At 42.9% G+C, this 18,603-nt stretch overlaps 2 protein-coding genes across 2 annotated transcripts in view; one reads left to right on the plus strand and one right to left on the minus strand.

The window, feature by feature from the left end:
* Nucleotides 1-9,095, plus strand: part of RYR3 (ryanodine receptor 3) — a gene marked incomplete at its 5' end in the record, with an annotated part of 211,225 nt that extends 202,130 nt beyond the window's left edge. The window contains 6 exons of the mRNA XM_008584044.1: nucleotides 2,122-2,256; nucleotides 3,607-3,763; nucleotides 4,639-4,703; nucleotides 5,070-5,170; nucleotides 7,307-7,358; nucleotides 8,170-9,095. Of these exons, the coding sequence (XP_008582266.1) occupies nucleotides 2,122-2,256; nucleotides 3,607-3,763; nucleotides 4,639-4,703; nucleotides 5,070-5,170; nucleotides 7,307-7,358; nucleotides 8,170-8,265 (606 nt within the window). The remainder of the gene's footprint in view (nucleotides 1-2,121; nucleotides 2,257-3,606; nucleotides 3,764-4,638; nucleotides 4,704-5,069; nucleotides 5,171-7,306; nucleotides 7,359-8,169) is intronic.
* Nucleotides 9,041-13,789, minus strand: AVEN (apoptosis, caspase activation inhibitor; the record flags this gene model as incomplete). The annotated part of the gene is made up of 3 exons (XM_008584045.1): nucleotides 9,041-9,706; nucleotides 10,479-10,839; nucleotides 13,694-13,789. Coding segments are annotated over 3 exons (573 nt in total), but the record flags the coding sequence as incomplete, so codon positions are not given.
* Between the last annotated feature and the right edge of the window lie 4,814 nt (nucleotides 13,790-18,603).

An 18,603-nucleotide genomic window follows, 5' to 3' on the forward strand; every position in this document is an offset into this window, starting at 1 on the left:
ATATATGAGGGTACTTCAAAAAGTTCGTGGAAAAATGGAATTAAAAGATAATATGAATCTTCCCATGAGTTTATACATATTATGTTGTTCATATGCATATTATACATAGTTGATATATATGGCTAATCAAGGGCTTGACCCTGACGTTATGCAGGAGACTGGACACAGCATCAGCTACAGCCATATTAAAATTCTCCTGTGGCTTCCCCTTGCCTACAATGATAACCGCTTAGCACTGCATTTCTCATGATGTTCGATCCTGTGTACGAGACACACTCCCTCACATCTCTAACCCTTTGTGTGGGAGAGAGAGAAAAGAAGGAAGTTCAAATGTGCCAAGCTTGTGCCATATGTCCTGTGACAGTTTCACTGCTACCTTGGAAGATAGATGTTATGCTCACTTTATAGATGAGGCTCAGAGAGGCTAAGTGTCTCACCCAAGTCTGCACAGCTGCTAAATGACAGAGCTCAGATTCAAGCCCTTTTCTTCCTTGGTGCAGAATCCAAGTTCTATTTCTTTTTTTCTAAACCAACCACTTTTTGGGAGGTCTGCCATCCAAGGTGTGAGTAATTATCTGTCCTTCAGGAGGCCGCTGAAGACATCTATTCTGGTACTTATCTTAGCACTCATGCCCACTCCTGTTGCACGGTTTCCTGAAGACAAACATTTTATTTTGTCAATCTTCCTATCTGCAGCTCTACCTCGTCCCTAGTATAGGCTAGATGTGCAGGTCTGTGTGTTCCTCATTTATGTTGCTGAACCCTTATCCTAAAGCCTGGAAGTAAACATGCCCTGTGGTCTCTGGGCAGATTTTCTGGTAATGAAAAATGTTACTTGGCTCAACCATTGTAATTCTTATTGTAACTTCAGAGCTGTGACAATTATCCAGTTCATGGTTCGCTGAAGACATCTATTCTGGTACTTATCTTAGCACTCATGCCCACTCCTGTTGCACGGTTTCCTGAAGACAAACATTTTATTTTGTCAATCTTCCTATCTGCAGCTCTACCTCGTCCCTAGTATAGGCTAGATGTGCAGGTCTGTGTGTTCCTCATTTATGCTGCTGAACCCTTATCCTAAAGCCTGGAAGTAAACATGCCCTGTGGTCTCTGGGCAGATTTTCTGGTAATGAAAAATGTTACTTGGCTCAACCATTGTAATTCTTATTGTAACTTCAGAGCTGTGACAATTATCCAGTTCATGGTTACTTATGAAATAGTCTAACACAGGGACATCCACCAGTCTGGAGAACCTTTAGATTTTTTTTAGAAGCAGCATTAGAGTAGAGGCTGCATTGTGAAGCCTTGGTAACTGCTAGCTCTCATAACACGGGGACATCCACCAGTCTGGAGAACCTTTAGATTTTTTTAGAAGCAGCATTAGAGTAGAGGCTGCATTGTGAAGCCTTGGTAACTGCTAGCTCTGTAAAAAACAATATAACCCTCCTCATAGCACCTGCACTGTCCCGCACTTAAATACTATTGTGTTTTACATATGCCCAGTCCAGTTTGTTAGGGCTGCCATAACAACAAACCATAGGCTGGGTGTCTCAAACAACACAAGTTTATTTTCTCCCAGTTCTGGAGGCTGGAAGTCTAATGTCAAGATGCCAGCAAGGTTGGTTTCCTCTGAGGCCTGTCTCCTCAGCTTGCAGATGGCTGCCCTCTTGATGCTTTTTCAAATGATCGTCCCTCTGTGTGTGTCTGGTCTCTCTCTTGGTCAATGTCCTAATCTCTTTTTGTAAGGACACCAGGGACATTGGATAAGGGCCTGCCCTCACAGCCTCATTATAACTTAATCCCCTCTTTAAAGGCTATATCTCCAAATATGCTCACATTCTGAGGTACAGGGGTTAGGACTTCAGCATATGAATTTGTGGGGGACACAACTCATCCCCTAACTCATTACTCTTTTCTCCCAGTATTCGGGTCTCTGTTTATCTGGGGTCCCATCTTTCCTTCTCTGCCTGCCGTGTGTAGCCTTCACCACCACCCCTCGCCTTCCCCCCGTCCCTCCTTGCTGGCCTCACTGTTCCGCTTTGTTTCCATTGAGTCTCCCATGAACCCTTCAGGGTAGAGAAGAAGCCACTCCTTTCCTTCTCTCTGTTCTCTCACTCCCAGCTGGTTCTGACCGTCGGTCTCCTGGCTGTGGTGGTTTACCTCTATACTGTGGTGGCTTTCAACTTCTTCCGCAAGTTCTACAACAAAAGTGAAGATGACGATGAGCCTGATATGAAGTGTGATGACATGATGACGGTAAGTGACTGCCCACCACGGGGCCACCTGAGCCTGCTCCTCGCTGGGAATGTGGAGAACAAGTGGCAGCTGGAGGGCGAGAGAGCAGAACCGAGATTAGGGCAGAAGACAGATGTCTCACCCAGAAGGGAGAAGTGTCCTGGGAAGGTGGATGTGGTGGAAATAGGTTTTGTTTCCATGTGTCTAAGCCTAACAGAAAGGGAAGCCACAGGGTGGGTCACCATTCATCTAAATGTGTCTGGGGTAAAGATGAGACCTCATTGTGAATGGACTTGTATCTAAATTTCACGGAAGTCAAGCTTTGATTCTTGTCTCTGAGAACTGGGAGCAAATTACCATGGGCTTGGGTACTTGATTTATTTCAACAAGCCAGGGGGGTTCTTTCCAAACAGCCACCATAGGCTAAAGAACAGGACAGCAGCAGGATCAGCTCAGGGGGGGGTCCCATTAGTCCAGACCCTAGTGGGAAAGAAAGGCACAGCTCAGGGTGAGCCAGCACTGCCGCAGCAGCATTTCTAGAAGTTCATAACAACTCGATTTCAGGAAAAGAATGTGTGTCAGGGAGAGATGACAGTGAACTGCCCCAGCCTGTGACCATTTCTCTATAAAACAGATAACAGTTCTTGGCTAAAAACGCTTCTTATGCTTCCTTGAGATGAGCACCCTTATGAGACAGCAATACTGGTCACCAGAGCACCCGTGTGACCAACTCCCGTCTTCAGGCTGCCCTGGCTTTTGACTTAGCAGTCATAAGACTGTCCTTTCCCTGTGAGTCTAACCCACCCAGGGGGGTGGAGAGACCAAAGGCACCCTGCTTGGTGAGCCAGTGCCCAGATGCCTGCACTGGATCACATGTGCAGAGCAGGAGCAGAGAGAAAGTCTGTTATCTGAGATGCTGCAGGCATTCCTGCCCTACCACGTGTGCAGGGCATGCAGGAGAAGTAGAGGGGGCATTTCCCCAGAGTTTACAGCACAGCCTGAAGCCCAGGCTAACACTCTTAAAATCAAACGAGGGAAAACTAATTTCCACCATATGCCACATGCACCAAGACTTAAAGATCTTTTAACTTATATATACCTTACATGGATTCTGTTGTGTGTATCAAATAATTCAAAACTGATTTGTAAAAATGGCCCAAAAAATATCTGTTAAAAGCTAAACGTACCAAGTTTTTCCATCTTTGTAGACACCAAACTGAGCTGTGGGCAGCATAGACACTGACCTCACTGAGTCTCCTCCTCCTAGTTTAGCGCTGTCACCATCCGATCTAATCACATGAATGAGCTGACCGCCTTGCTAAAAACAACTCTGCGATCTTTACCTGAATCGCCATTATTTTGCTTCTGTAGTGTTACCTTTTCCACATGTACGTGGGTGTGAGAGCAGGCGGCGGCATTGGCGATGAAATTGAAGACCCTGCTGGTGACCCTTATGAAATGTATCGCATTGTCTTTGACATCACCTTTTTCTTCTTTGTCATTGTCATCTTGCTGGCCATCATTCAAGGTATGGTTGCCAATTGTGTTAAGTATGAACAGAATTCAATAAACATAGTTCTTTTTGCTTTTCTGCATCTATGACTTAACTGTTCTGTGAAGAAGTTTGTGAATCCATTTGCTTGTTCATTTAGCAAACATTTACTGAGCATCAACTATATGTGAGGCCTTGGCTATATATAAAGATACACACAGGCACTGTTACAAGAAACCTGAGAATCCACACAGAGGACCCCCTTCCTTCCACTTCCTTCTCAAATTATGCCCTCACCACTACTCCCAAGACATCTCCTGTGGCTGGTCTTGTGCTCATCGTATTCCTCCCAGGCAGGGAGGTGAGGAAGAAGCAGAGAGAGGAGGTGTGAGAGTGCGACAAGTTTTTTCTTCTATTTGGGGAGCAGGGGAGGTGGGGTAGTGATATTTAGTCATTTGCTTATCAGGAATTGGAGAAAGAAAGAAGATGAATTTTGTTTTGAGTCGTGCTGAGTTGAGGTACCTGTGAGACGTGCAGGTGTTTAGGGCTACGACGCAAAGAAAGTGAGGAGAAGCCTGGCACATCCCTGTCTGAGGGGCTAGGAGAGCAGGAGCCCGTAGCAAAGACGGGGACAGCAAGGGAGCAGCGGAGAGGAAGGTTCCGAGGAGGAGCCAGTAGTTGACAGCACCGAGTAGTGCAGCGAGGTGGGGTGAGAGTGATGAGCAATGGTGAGCCAGGGTGCGGCACGAGAAAACACACCTATTTTTTCTAATTTTGCTTAAATTGTATAGTTCAGCTGGATAATTCACTTTTCTGACAAAGCAGCTTCTGCCACTCTGTGATTCCTCTACCTGGAACCACTGTACAGGTTACTTAAGGTGCTTTGTTGGTCTTTGTATTTAAAATTCCAGGTCTTATCATTGATGCTTTTGGAGAGCTAAGAGACCAGCAGGAACAAGTGCGAGAAGACATGGAGGTAATGTTCTTCTAACTTAATTCCAACTCTGTTTTTATATCCTCACAGCACATGAACAACAGGTTCAGCTATTACTTAGGGTCAGCCCTAGGAAAAAGTGCAGCCTTCCCTGCCCATCCTCTCCCCTTCTCTGCCAGCTCTGGGCGTTTCTGCCCCACTCGGTACCCTGCCATCCCCCTCCCACGCCTGCCCCCCTCCACTGTCCTCAGCTAACCAGGAGCTGGGTATGTGTTGTGAATGACTAACAGCCAAAAGCATTAAGGAGAGAAATATGTCATTGTCCCTCAACAGAGACCATCACCCTTTTTCCTCCTGCCTGTGCTGTCATGCCTACTAATGCTTCTCTGCCTCTGCTATTTTTCTTAGACTAAATGTTTCATCTGTGGGATTGGCAATGACTATTTTGACACGACCCCTCATGGTTTTGAAACACACACATTACAAGAGCACAACTTAGCCAACTACCTGTGAGTATTCTTGGTTAACAGAGGTGATGGGGGCAGGGGGCAGGGAGGTAGGCTAAATAAAACAATTATGTCATATAGTTCAGTCTCTAGTCATACCACTTCTTCCTTTTTCTCTGGAAAAAGTAGAAGTGACCAGAAAAGAACTTCCAGGAGTCCCCATGAGCCCATATATTTGCCCATATACTCTGCCTCTGCCATGTTTCCATAGATGTGTGTTGTGGACTGTTCCTAGCAAAGGCCAGCCCCTCAACCTGTGATTAGATCCCCATGTCTCCTCAAGGACACATACCTCCAGCAATTTCTCTCCCTACTGGACTCTTCCTATCACTGTACAAATAAGTTTTTAAAGCTAATGAAAGAAAAGTCTGTGGCCCCCATTTTTACTTCCAGCTCATGCCCTACTTCTCTTTCCCTTTCAGCAAAACTGTCCCCAATGTTTCTCCTCCCATAAACCCCCTCCTGGCAGGCCTCCCTCCCCACATCATGAGAGTTGGTCTCGTCAGGGGGCCAGTGACCTGCACGTTGCTGAATTCTGTGGTCAGTTTTCAGGCCTCACTATGTCTGTCCTCTCCTGTTAATATATAAGCTCTATGAGAGTGGGACATTTTGGGGTGTGTACGTTTTCACACTGCTTTATCCCAGCACCTCGAGCAGTGTCTAAGGTCTGAGCTGTTACACAAGTGTTATTTCTTCTAAGGTAAAGCCTATTATGTGCCATGGATTTCCTATGAAACTTATAGATTTCTAGAGCATGTAGATATTACCTGATAAAAGGAAAAAAGGCTGGGCTCTGCTCCCTGACCCAGCTCTCACCTCTGTCTACATTTTATTATTTAGAAAGTCTTAACCTTTCTCTTTAGGATGGAACAGTCCTAGCCTTTGGGAAAGGTATTATTGTCAAAGAGAAGTGGCAGGTGTGTTTTTGTCTTAAACTCATCTTTTGGCAAAAAGAATAAGTTAAATAAAAAACTTAGCATACCCTTCCTCATGCCATGAGTGTTTATCATTGTTAATTCCAATTGAGTTTTCATTTCAATGCAAGTAAACAGGACACAGGTCCTATAAAAGGTGAGCACACAGCCATATGTCAGTGCCAGTAAATGGCAGAAGAGTGAAAGGCTGCTCTGCTATCTGGGTTGGAACCCGTCTACATCTTCCTAGGACACTCTGTGTTATAATGGTCTACTTTCTGTCTCTGTCCACCTCTAGCAGTAAGCTGGACTGGAAAGAGACTAACTTATTCATGTTTGAACCTCCTACCTAAAATGGTGCTTTGTCAAATAAACATTCTGGAAAAGGAATAACATGCCTGAGACTCAAACATGGTAGAGATATTGGCCCTGCTTTCTTTCTTATTAGTCTTGGTAAAGGAAAGGGGGAAGAAAAATAACATATTTAGAGCCACTATTGTGGGCCAGGACCTGAAGCTATGAATCCAGCACTACCCAGACAGAATTAAGTTCTGGGGCTTGGACTCTCCCCACCCTCCGAAGGATGTTATTTCTACCTTCTCTTCCTTACCCAGCCTCACATTCCTTTTCCTGAAGGGCATGAGACTGGTTCCTTTGGTAACTGTCTCTGAGATCATGTAACGTGAGCTGAGAGTTCAGCCCCAGCCCTCTGGGATACTTGTATGTCACAGAAAAACAGCTCAGACCTTAGGCATGTATCACGGCCGGAACAAGTGAAACTACACTGGCCTCTCCCAGTTGTCTATAATAAAACACAACTATACTGCCGGAAAAATCAGAGAAACTTACTGAGATTAAATATTTTCTGGCTTTATTCATACAGATATCCTTGACACACATGTAATTTCAGTTCTAAATTTTTATGAGATGATAAATTGGCCTATTAATCACCAATAATTGGTCTATTAACTTATTAATGGAAAGAGTTTAGGCTTCCATTTTATTATTTAAAGGTGGTCAAAACATTACCTTGCAATTGATCTTAGCTCAAGGTTTTGCGATGGTAAAAAAGGATCTCACAAAGAGCCTAATTTTGAGATGAATGTGTATTACTATCAGAAAATGAAGATTTGTGTCCTTATGCAACACTTCATGCAGGAACACAAACCTAGGTTTCTTAAAGTATCTAAACTTTTTGTCATTTATTGTTTTTTCCTTGCTCCAGGTTCTTTCTGATGTATTTGATTAATAAAGATGAAACAGAGCACACGGGTCAGGTGAGAAATAAAATGTTTTTAAGAATCATACCCTTTTGTAAGATCTTCCATTTGCTAAGTCTTGAAACAGTATAGCAGAGGACATTGGAACATGACCCCGTTAGTCTCTTGCATGCATTTTTCCATCGCCTTTTTGTGACTTAAGAAGAAGCCAGAATTCTATGGGGACTTTGGTTTACTCCCAAAGTCCTCCTGGTTATCTTTCCCAACAAACACTGACATTTCCTAAACCCTTATGGTTACTGCTTCAGACTAGAATAGCTGGAGGTTGGGAGAACATTACAGAGAAAAAGACAATGAGAAAAGGAGTGGGTGGCCGTAACAAGGAGCAGGGCACTTGGAGTAAAACAGTGAGGGAACTAGCATAAGACAACGACCTTCTGTGTTGGCAACAGGGGGAACGTGGTGGGTGCACAAGAGGACGAGTGAAAGGATGTGTCAAGAGATTCTGTGACTAAGTGTGAAAAAGAAATGCAAAGGTAGAAAATAAGGGAGGAAAAAGTCGGCTATCAAATGTTCAAACATCATCGGATTTGTAGGAAAACTTTACAGCTCAAACATGGAGTTGGTGCAGTTTTGTTGGTGGGGGTGGGGGTGGGGGGAGAGTCCTCCCCTGCCAGCACTGTCAAGAAGACATGACTTCTTGCTCCCAAAGCAGCCTGGGTTAGGAATAGAGTAAGAACGAATGTGCACGTTTGGCCTCATATAAATTCACATCAGTCTTCTAAAGGGAGACATCTAGAGCAAAAACAAACTGGGCTTCAGCTTACTGTGGTTTAAAAAGAAGTACCCTTGGTTCACATCATTTCAGGAATCCTATGTCTGGAAGATGTACCAAGAAAGGTGCTGGGATTTCTTCCCTGCTGGCGACTGCTTTCGTAAACAGTATGAAGATCAGCTTGGATAAATCTGAATGAAAGAAATGTCACCATTACAGACTTCCAGTGAAATACAGTTCTGCAACATATCTGAATTGTCTAAATGCTTCCCTTACAAGAAAATGTTTGTTAAAAATCTGTGTTTTAAAATTGATTTGGCTTTTTGTGCCTAATGGACATACACAGTGGGAGGTAACCTGTCAAATCGTGAAAAAGGATGGCAAGGAATCTCTACTTGAATGCTTCGAGTGTTATGTTCTAATGCAACTAGTTCGTTGGGATAATAGAATTGAGGAAGGGACTAGAGAAGTTTGAAATCTTGAATGCATAATACCTGAAATTTTAAACATCTGAATGTCATATGACTGTATCCCACTAGTGGTTCATGATCTGAACTACAAAAAATCATTTTAACTGCAGTCTAATTTTTCCCATGGTACTTGCTAGTGACCGTATGCAGAATCCGCTTGAAAAGCTTTAAGCAGTTAAAGAAATAGAAAAAAAAAAAAAACACTTTGTCGACACTGAAATATCGATTAAGTGCCTTAAAACCTCTTTAGATATAGCTATGCAAGTTTTTTTATGTTTGTGTTCCAGAAGGACAGTTCCTTTAATTAGTGGTGTTGATCTTCTGTCTTACTTTATGAAACTGCACTTGAAGGGTATTCATTTTTTTTTTTCAGTAACAGCTTGTCAAACTGCTGTTATTAGAAAAGAAGTACTGTACTGAAAATTCAGAAAAAAATCTCATGCCAAAATTGAGTAATGCTTTATGGTCCCTTGTAAGTAGTGGAGCTGCTGTGTTTAAATGAATCTTCTCAAATAAATAAAATGAAGTGCCCACTGCAATAAAATAACACCAATCCATGGTCTGGCCTCTTGGAATGCACCAGTTTGGGTTGATTCTGCAATCACACTGACACACATGAGACACACAGCCTAAGGCCCCACACAAGAAAGAAAAAAAAATTCAAAGGCCAGTGTTTGTTTTTGTGTGTGTGTGTTTTTTTAATTTTGGCCAAATGCATGCCTTGCTTCCATCTATCTCTTAATCAGCAGCACCTACTATGCTGTAAACATGGCAAGGAAGGATACTGGAAACAAGTGCCTAACATCCCCTCCCCTTAAGGAAATCTATTAGAGTACTAAGCCGGAAAAAAAAAATCCAACAAGCCTCTAAAATGTTTCTTTCAAATATTGTCAAACACAGAGGTAGGCATTTACTGCTGTAAGCATGATGGAACACACTGGTTTAGGGCATGCTTGTAAACTAGCTGTTCTGAAGGACAGCTTTGTGTCCACCTTTACTTAGAAAGCAACAAAAATTTGCTTCAGGCACTTTTTTTTTTTTTTTTTAGGAAATCATGCTGTCCAACCAGTCTTCCAGCTCTTCCTCAGTAACATTCTTTGATACACTTGGTTGCTCAGATTCCATGTTCTTTTCTTCAGTCACAGATGGTTTTGCAGGAACTGGGGAAATAAAAGCAATGTTAACAACCTCACATTAGTCTCAAAATAGAGTTAAAGTTTCAGTGCTAATACTGTCCTTACAACAAGGGGAAACATCCTCATTATTGTTACTCCTTAAAAGGATGATATAGTAATATCTAAACAAATTAATAAATGGAGACAGATTTGGTCTCCTATTTACTCTAAAGTTGAATTTCACAGTTCACTAGTTATTTTCAAAAGACCAAAAACTCAGTTTTCTTTGTACTATTGTAGGAAACCTGGAAAATCATCATTAAAAGTTCTCGAATGCAGTATGTGGCTGTAGCAATTGCCTTAGGCCTCTCCAAATTGGATGGGCCACCATCTCACAAAACATGCACAAATTAAACAGTGTTCTTTTGTAAAAAATAAGATCGAAATAGCAAGAAAGAAATACAAAGAGTTGGTTAACAGGCCCATTCAAGGCAGTCGATTAAAAGGTCTGCTGCTGAAAAGCTGAGAGCTACAAGCATCTTAATACCTTTTTATGGCACAAGTTCAATTTGTAGCCCCAGGTTTAATACTGCAGTCAGGCAGGTAGCAGCTCTGGAAGCTCGGTGTATCGAGTGAGAGGAATGTTGTCAGAAAGGTCAGCTCAGGGGGAAGCAAAGATGTTAGCACAGAAATAGATGTCAGTGGACCGTACTGGATCGATGTCAGATGCCAATAGGGATGTGTGCAGATGTGATGCGGTGGGGCCACAAAACACCAGACTTCAGAAGGTGGGTGGGGAATAAAATGAAAGCTATACCTTTTTCCTCTTGGGCCACCTCCCCATCTTTCTCAGATTTGAGGTCCTGAGATGGCTGATCTGGTAAGATGTTATCGCCCTCTTTTACAGGCGCATCTAAATTAAGCAAGAGATCTAGTTCTTCTTCCAAATGGTCTGCTGCTGACTGCAGTGGGGAAGTGGGTTTATGAGAACCCCTTGAAGGACCTGGTCTAGGGCTGTCTTTGCCCATGGACACAGAGCAACCAGCAGCAGCAGATTTCAGCTCAGAGATGGGCCCTCTTCCTCCAAGCCTCAAGGGTCCCTTTAACTGCATCCCTGGTCCCTTGCTGTCATCATTTCTCTTCGGTTTCACCTGAGGAAGCTCTAAAGGAACTGTAGCCTGAAAGAAGTACAATAACTGAGTTAAAAATGTGACTTTTGCCATATTTGCTTAAGTAGACACGAAACATAGGAGGTTAAGGAAGCCATCAAACTTTGTGAACTTATCTGAATTGAGTCTCCTATCCCACAAAGTGTCTTCCGTTTGGGCCCCGGTCCAGCACCCTTCCTGATTAACTTTGATAAATGTGGGAGACCTCTCTGAAACAAGGCAGGACTGTGCCTCCCACTCTTCCCACCCCAGCTGTGTGCTCAGAGTTGCAATTAAAAGGTCCCTATCCTCCTATCACTGGCCTGAAAACTGACAGCACCATAGGTCTTTTTGAATCTATACTTATATCTGTAATGAGACATGAACATCTGTAAAAGTCACCAAGAAATAATCAGCAAATCCATTGATCTGTTTGTTGTATTTAAATTCACTAATATAAAGATGCAGGATCAAATTCACCGAGAAAAGCATGACTTTCAACAGCATTATTTGAGTAAAAAATGGCAGATGCGAAGAAAATATATTATTTGATCACATGTGTAAAAGGGAAAAAACAAAAACAAGGGAAACTGTAGTATTAGAAATCTGGATAATGGTCACCTTTGGGGAGACAGTGACTGGAGGGCATGTGAGTGGTGGCTTCTGGGGTACTGCCAATATTATGATGCTCAATCTAGATGCTGATTCCATGGTCATAAATACTTACGTGTGTACCTTTCTGTACCTGTGTCACACTTTAATAAAAGTTAACTCCACAGGTGATTGTAATGTAAGGTTACACTCTAAGGCCAAGAATCACTGCTCTCAAGGGAAGGCTACGAGGACTAGCACAGCTTCACAGTGGGCAGGTTCAGAACGAGGTTCAACCTCTACTGGGGGCACTGACCCTTGATTTTCACTTTTTAGCATCCTGAGCAGATCCACTTTGCTAATACTTCCTCAGACTCTCATAGATATTCAAGACAGTGTGGCTTTATACACAGCCTGGAATAAACATCCGCATTGTTAGTTGTACAGGGCAAAGCTGGGATGTGGTCCTCTCTTCTAATCCTAGAGTGATTTAATTGGTCTGGAGTGGGTATCTGGCATTGTTTTTGTTTTCAATTCTCCAGGTGATTCTACTATGCAAACAAGGTCAAGAATAACTGCTCTACAGTGGTGGGGGGAGGGGTGGATTTTAAAAATAATTCAACCAGATTTTCAAAGTTACTTCAATTATTTTATACCTTTACTCTAACGCCTGCCACTGACATAACATCCTTCACTCTCAAACGCTCATACCACTTTCTCTCTTTCTTCAGTCCTGGAGACTTTATCTCAATGTTTCCCAGGTATATTCTGTTAAACGTTCCACATTGTGTGGGATCAAACCAACCACTTCAGAACTTTGAACATGACGGGGCACCCAGCACGAAAAGCCAGTACCACTTTCCCAGACACCCCCATACTTTTCTAAAGAACCCCCAGGGTGATCCCCCATCAGAGGCAAATGCGAACCTTTCTAGCCCTCCACCCTGAGTCTAACTGTCCTCCAGCCCTGAATTCTGCCTGCTGCCCTAGTAAGTGCAATGGAAACAGCAAATTGAGTGGGTAACCAAGTCATTGCTATCTTCAAGCTCAGCATCACATGCAGCCACAGAAGTTGATAAATTTTAGTTGCTAGGATTCTATTTAAAATCTGTACTACCTAGGGTTTCACCTCCTTTTTTAAATCCAATCATGCCACAAATAAATTTGAAAGTCCTTGAGTCTCCTCCTCTCTTAGTTCATCAGTTGCCACCTAGCCCTGATATTGCCCCATTTATATTTCTAGTCCTTAATTCTGAACTATAAATTTCTACATCCGAATTGACTAATATTTCCACTGGGATATCTCAGAGGCACAAAATCACAATGTCTAAATGCCACCCTTCCTGATACTACCTACTGATGAGTTGCACAAGCTGGAAAACCTTGAATTCTTCCTTGGCGGTTCTCTCTCCATTTTCAATATATCACCAAATCTTGTTCATTTTTACCTTTGAAATACCTCTTGGTTAAGTCCACTTCTTTGCCATCTCCACTGTCAATGACCCTATTCCAAGCTACAGTATTACTCACTTGGACCCCGGACAGCCTTCTACTGCGCCTCCCGCCTCCCTCATCTACTCTGCTCCTGCACGTGCGTGCACACGCAGACTTACCCCAAACACACACACTCCAATCCCACAGTCTGCTCTCCATTCTGCAGCCAGGATGTTCTTTATCATCATCATCATCATCATTTTGTTAATGTAGATCTGATTGGGTCATTCCTCTTTAAATTCCAGCTCAAATGTTCCTACACATTAGACCTCAGCTTATCTCACTTCTTCAGGAAAGCTGTTCCTAACCATACCACAGCATATCAGGTTCATTATTATATACGCTCATGGTACACTGCACTTTATAGGACTTATTACAACTTGTATATATGTTTATGGTTATTTGGTTAATTTGGTTACTATTCATCTTTCCCAATAGCTCATACTCCAGGAAGGCAGGAACCGTATCTGTCTGCTGGCCACTGTGTCCCTAGAGCCTAACACAGAGCCTGGCATATAAATATTTTAAATAAAATAATAGCCACACTTTATATTTCATATTTCATCCAACTCCATTACATCTGATCCTTTCAAATGTTTCAAATATAAAATGTAAAAGAGTAACTTCTAAAAATTATTTTGTTCTCCTTTCAATTTTACAAAATGCCACCTTGATACAAAATTCTCAAAATTCCTCTCTTAAAGGAAAAGGTGAGTCTGAGATACCCTGCAGATGGGTGTTTTTCCCTCTTTTTCTTCTGCCCTAAATCCACACCAGTTTTAGATGCCTTCAGGGTTACCTGGATCAACTCAGCAGCAACATTGAGTCGGAGTGAGAGAGGCAGCTCTTGAAGGGCCCGAACCAGTGACTCACTATCCACGTAAAGTGCTGAATTCTATATATTTAAAAAAAGAAAATATCATGCGATGATTAAGTATGACCTTTTGGAAATAAAAGAGCAGAAGAGGAAAGAAAGTAACTGTAAATAAATCATCCAGTGAAGTTACTTTTGACTGGGATTAAGTCAAATCATAAATCACACTTAAGATCAACAAAACCAAAAGTACCTCCCTGAGCCACAGCTCACACAGCCAGAGCAGCAGCAGGATTAGAGCTCACCCTCATATCAAGACCGCACAGTGACCTGCAAACTGTGGTGGCTTTTGCAATTACTGGCAAGCTAAAAGAAAACTAAGCATTTAATGACGTTTAATTGGACACCTCCTCTAAATTCAGAGTGCTGGTCCTAGGGAGGGGAAGGAAAAGCTCCTAGGCACTGAGGTGGGCTGACGGGTTGCTGAAGGAATGGGTAAAGTATGCTTCTCTTCGAACCAGAAAGCAGAAAATGGAAACTTGTCCTCCTTAACTAGCAGCACTGTGAGTAGGGCCAACCCTGAAAGCTTCTTTTGGCTTTTTTCCCATTCACAGAAGTAAGGTCATGTCAATGTACTGACCTTACAAACTGACACTCTTTTTTTTTTTTTACTGACCGGTAATGGGATCACAACCCTCGGTGTCGCGCCCGTACCGGGGACCGGCAACGGAATCGCAACCCTCGGTGTTGCGCCCACACTGCGCTCAGCCAGTGAGCAGGAACCGGTCTCCACATGGGATCTGAACCCTCAGCAGGAGCGCCACCTCACTCCCAAGCGGCGCACTCTCCAGTGCGCCGGCTGACACTCTTTGAGAAAACATTTCAGATAATCCCATGGCCCCTAACAGCTTCTTCCAGATGTCCTGGCCACCTAGAGAAGGAAAAAAATGAAAAGGTGGTCACAATGACCTCACATACAGAGGCAAACACCTCTGACCACCTAGTCTGCCAGGGACTGTCACAGGCCCAGCCAGGACCATGTTTTATCCTGTAATCAATCACTTCCAGCTGAAGAAAACTCAGAGGTCATCTAGTTAAATCTCTACTCCAGTACAGGAATGTCTCAGGTAGATTGGGTTTATAATAATCAGAGATGGAGACACATTCCTGACTACTGAGGTGTGCTGAGGTCTGGTTAAAGGTGTCCAAGACTTCCCCTGCCCTCTTCTGCATTATGTGCAACACAACTACAAGTTATATTATAAACAAAGAAAAGTTAGCCAAACAAAGACACAAGGCATAGCCTGGCTGTGTTTACAAGCTATGCTCTGAATGAATGAAGTTTGGCAGTGTCCCCTACTGGAATGTGGTCTCTCCCACATTTCTAATTCCCACCCTCTACCCAGTGCCCAGCTGACACTGCACCACCCTCCATAATGCCTCTGTAGCACTTCACATCATAGTGATTTCTCCTCGTCTTCTCGCAGGAGTCCTGGAGCCAAGAACCTGCCATCAAATGCCACTTTGTAAGAAGGCTTTGTTTTGGGGGGTCACCAGTTTATCCATGAAGGGCTAAAGCTGAAGGCCTTAGATATAAAGTTAGCTTAAGTGAAGTGCTTATAATACTAAAGTGTGGATTTTCAAAGTAGGTTTAATCAGAATAACCATGAATTAGCTTTTTTTTTTTTTTTTTACATATTTTAAAATAATCAGTGGGTTATTTCAGCCTGGAGAGCCCAGCCCCCTTATCCACCTGGCCAACCCTAATGGTCACTTGCAGTTGGAGTGGGCAGCCTGGCTGACAACACCTGGCCACTAATAGGAGCAGACAACACCCACTGAAGATGCTGTGAGGGAGGGGTATGGAGAGAAGCGGGACACCCTGAGGCCACCTTGACTGTTAGTACAAAGTCCCTACACCCCACTTCTCTGCCATCAGTATGCACAGAACCCTGCCTAGTTGGTGAAAATCTGCAGTCCTGAAAGGTTCCTCTCTGACCAGGAATTTTATCAGACTGAATCTCACTCTCTGTGTAAAGGCACACTTTCTGGTGAGAAAAGAACCTGCTATAATTTCCACTCTGCAGCAAAAAAAAAGCCTTTAATCTGACCATCACACCCTCTTCAGACTCTATTGCACTTGCTGTCTAGAGGTGTCTGGGGCTCAGGGATCATGCATACACTGTATGGTGGAAATGCCCAAACTGGGCAGCATTTTAGAATAAGCTGGGAAGCTATTTGAGACACAGATCCTCAGGCTTCACTCACAGAACTGGCCTCTCTGGGTGGGGGGCCTTGGGGTCTGTGTCTTTAGCTACCGGGCACTCAGGAACTCTGCCTATCACCAACACTCAGAAGTTGCTCAAGGAGGGTCTTTGAAATAAATAAGTCACTATGTCAACAAAAATTTTAAATGGGATTTTAAAAAGCTTCAGGTGATTTAATAATAATAGATCTATTTTTTTCACCCAAAGAAGTTATTACCCCACCCATTTCTTCCTCATATAGTTCCCCACACTGTGTGAGAAAAAATATGAAAATCCCACTCATGGATCAAAGGGACCGACTCCCCTGTGGTAATAACATAGGCCAACACAGCTGAAGCAGAGCGCGCTGACCACCAGGCTGTGTCCCTCACCCTGCACGTCAGCCACAGAGATGGATGCAAGGCAACACCCTGACTGGGTCCCTCTCCTGTCAGGATTCCCTCTGAGGATTTCGAACATGTCCCACTAATAAACTCCGACTCCCTTTAAATTGCAAAGACATATTTCTACATTCCCCCTCTGTCACATCTCACTGGCTGTGCTGGGGGCACAGGGGGGCATGAGGAACAAGAGCAACCATATACAAGGGGTCTTGTGTCTACACGAGCATACCCACACACACGAGGGCACTTCAAAAAGTTCGCGGAAAAATGGAATTAAAAGAGAATATGAATCTTTCCACGAACTTTTTGAAGACCTCATATATATCAATTGCCATTTTTTTCTCTCTCAAGTAAGCAAGAAGAAAACCTAGTGAGCAGTTAAGTGAGATGGGAAATAGTGATGAGGAAATGACTGATTCAGTTTTGGATGTGTCCTATTAATACCTCCAACTCGGAATGTCCGAAATCAAACTTAACTTCCTTCTCCTCTTCTTTTGTTCCATTAATGGCATCCCCACTCACCTAGTTACTCAAGCTAGAAAGTTCAGCGCCATTACAACTCCTCCTTGTCCATGTGCCTCACATCTGCCCAGTGACCACAGTCTACCTCACCCTCTGCTCAAGTTCTGTCTATCCAGAACCCTTTTTCCACCCTCACTGCCCCACAAAGTCAGGCGGTCATCCCTTCCCTTTTGCCCAACATAATAACCCTCCTAAGTGGTTTTCTTGCCTCCAACCCCTCAACGGTTCGATCCTTCCTTCCCGATATTGCCAAGGTCAAATCTAACCATTTCCACGTTCTTCTAAACAAAACTTTGTTAAATAATATTAGTAATAAGAGCTCATTTGAGTGTTTCATATGTTTCAGGAACTGCACCAAAGAGCTTTATACTTGTTATCTAATTTAACCCTTATTACAACTCCGAGTTATATTTTTATTGTTTGCTCCATTTTACAGATGAGAAAACAGAAAGAAAGAAGTTTGCCAAAATTGTAGACCTAGGATTCACACTCAGGCCTTTGTCTCCAAAGTCTATGCTCTTACTCGCATATTAAACTGCCCCTGAAGAGAATTGAAGATCATTCTAGTCCTGACCTATCAATGAAGCCTCCTGCTCCGGGAACACTACGCTCTGGCCATACTCCCTACTCTTGAGCACAACCTGGTTTTTCTGATTTCACCACTGTCACTTTGTTTCCTCAGACAACCTACCAGAGTCATATTTACCCAACACCAAGGTTTATTCAAGTGATCCTTTCCCCATGATACTGGGTTTGTTTCTTTTTTCCCCCCTCAATTTGATTGATATTTATTTTTGTGGGGTATTGTGTGTTCTTTCAATACACGCGTATACTGCTCTACCGCACAATAATTCACTTAGGGTAGCTAGCATAGTTTTGTACACATTAGTCTACCACTCCTACCCCCAGCCCCCTCCCAGCCTCTGGTAACCATAATTCTATTCTCTATTTATATTAGACCCACTTATTTTTTAAGATTCCATATATGAGTGGTATTTGTCTTTCTTTGGCTAACTTCACTTAATATGATGATTTCCAGTTCCATCCATGTTGCTGTAAATGATAGGATACAATTTCTTTTTATAGCTGAACAGTATTCGATTTTGTATATATACCATGCTTTTTTTATCCATTCATCCCTTGATGGGTATTTAGGTTCATTCCATCTCTTGACTACTGTGAACAGTGTTGCAATGAACATGGCAGTGCAAGTGTCTTTTTGATATACTGATTTCATTTACTTTGTGTATATACCCAGTAGTGGGATACCTGGGTCATAAAGTAGTTCAATTTTTAGTTCTCTGAAGAACCTCCATATTGTTTTTCACAGCGGCTGCACCAATTTACATTCTCACCAACAGTGTAGGAGGGTTCCCCTTTCTCTGCATCCTTGCCTGCACTTGTTATTCTCTGTCTTGTTGATAATAGCTAGTCTAACTGTAGTGAGATGATTTTTCATGGTGGTTTTAAAGTGCACTTTCCTGATGATTAGTGATGCTGAGCATTTTTCCATTTGAAGGCCATTCGTATGTTGGCCATTCGTATGTCTCTTTTGAGAAATGTCCGTTCAGGTCCTCTGCCCATTTTTAAATTGGGTTTTATTTTGCTGTTGTTTGACTTCCTTATAAATTCTGGATACTAACCCCTTGTCTGATGTGTAGTTTGCAAACACTTTCTCCCATTCTGTAGGTTGTGTCTGGTAGGCATTTATTGTTATAAACTT

This window comes from Galeopterus variegatus, unplaced genomic scaffold, assembly GCF_000696425.1.
Source record: "Galeopterus variegatus unplaced genomic scaffold, G_variegatus-3.0.2 Scaffold3133, whole genome shotgun sequence".
NCBI classification, from domain to species: domain Eukaryota; kingdom Metazoa; phylum Chordata; class Mammalia; order Dermoptera; family Cynocephalidae; genus Galeopterus; species Galeopterus variegatus.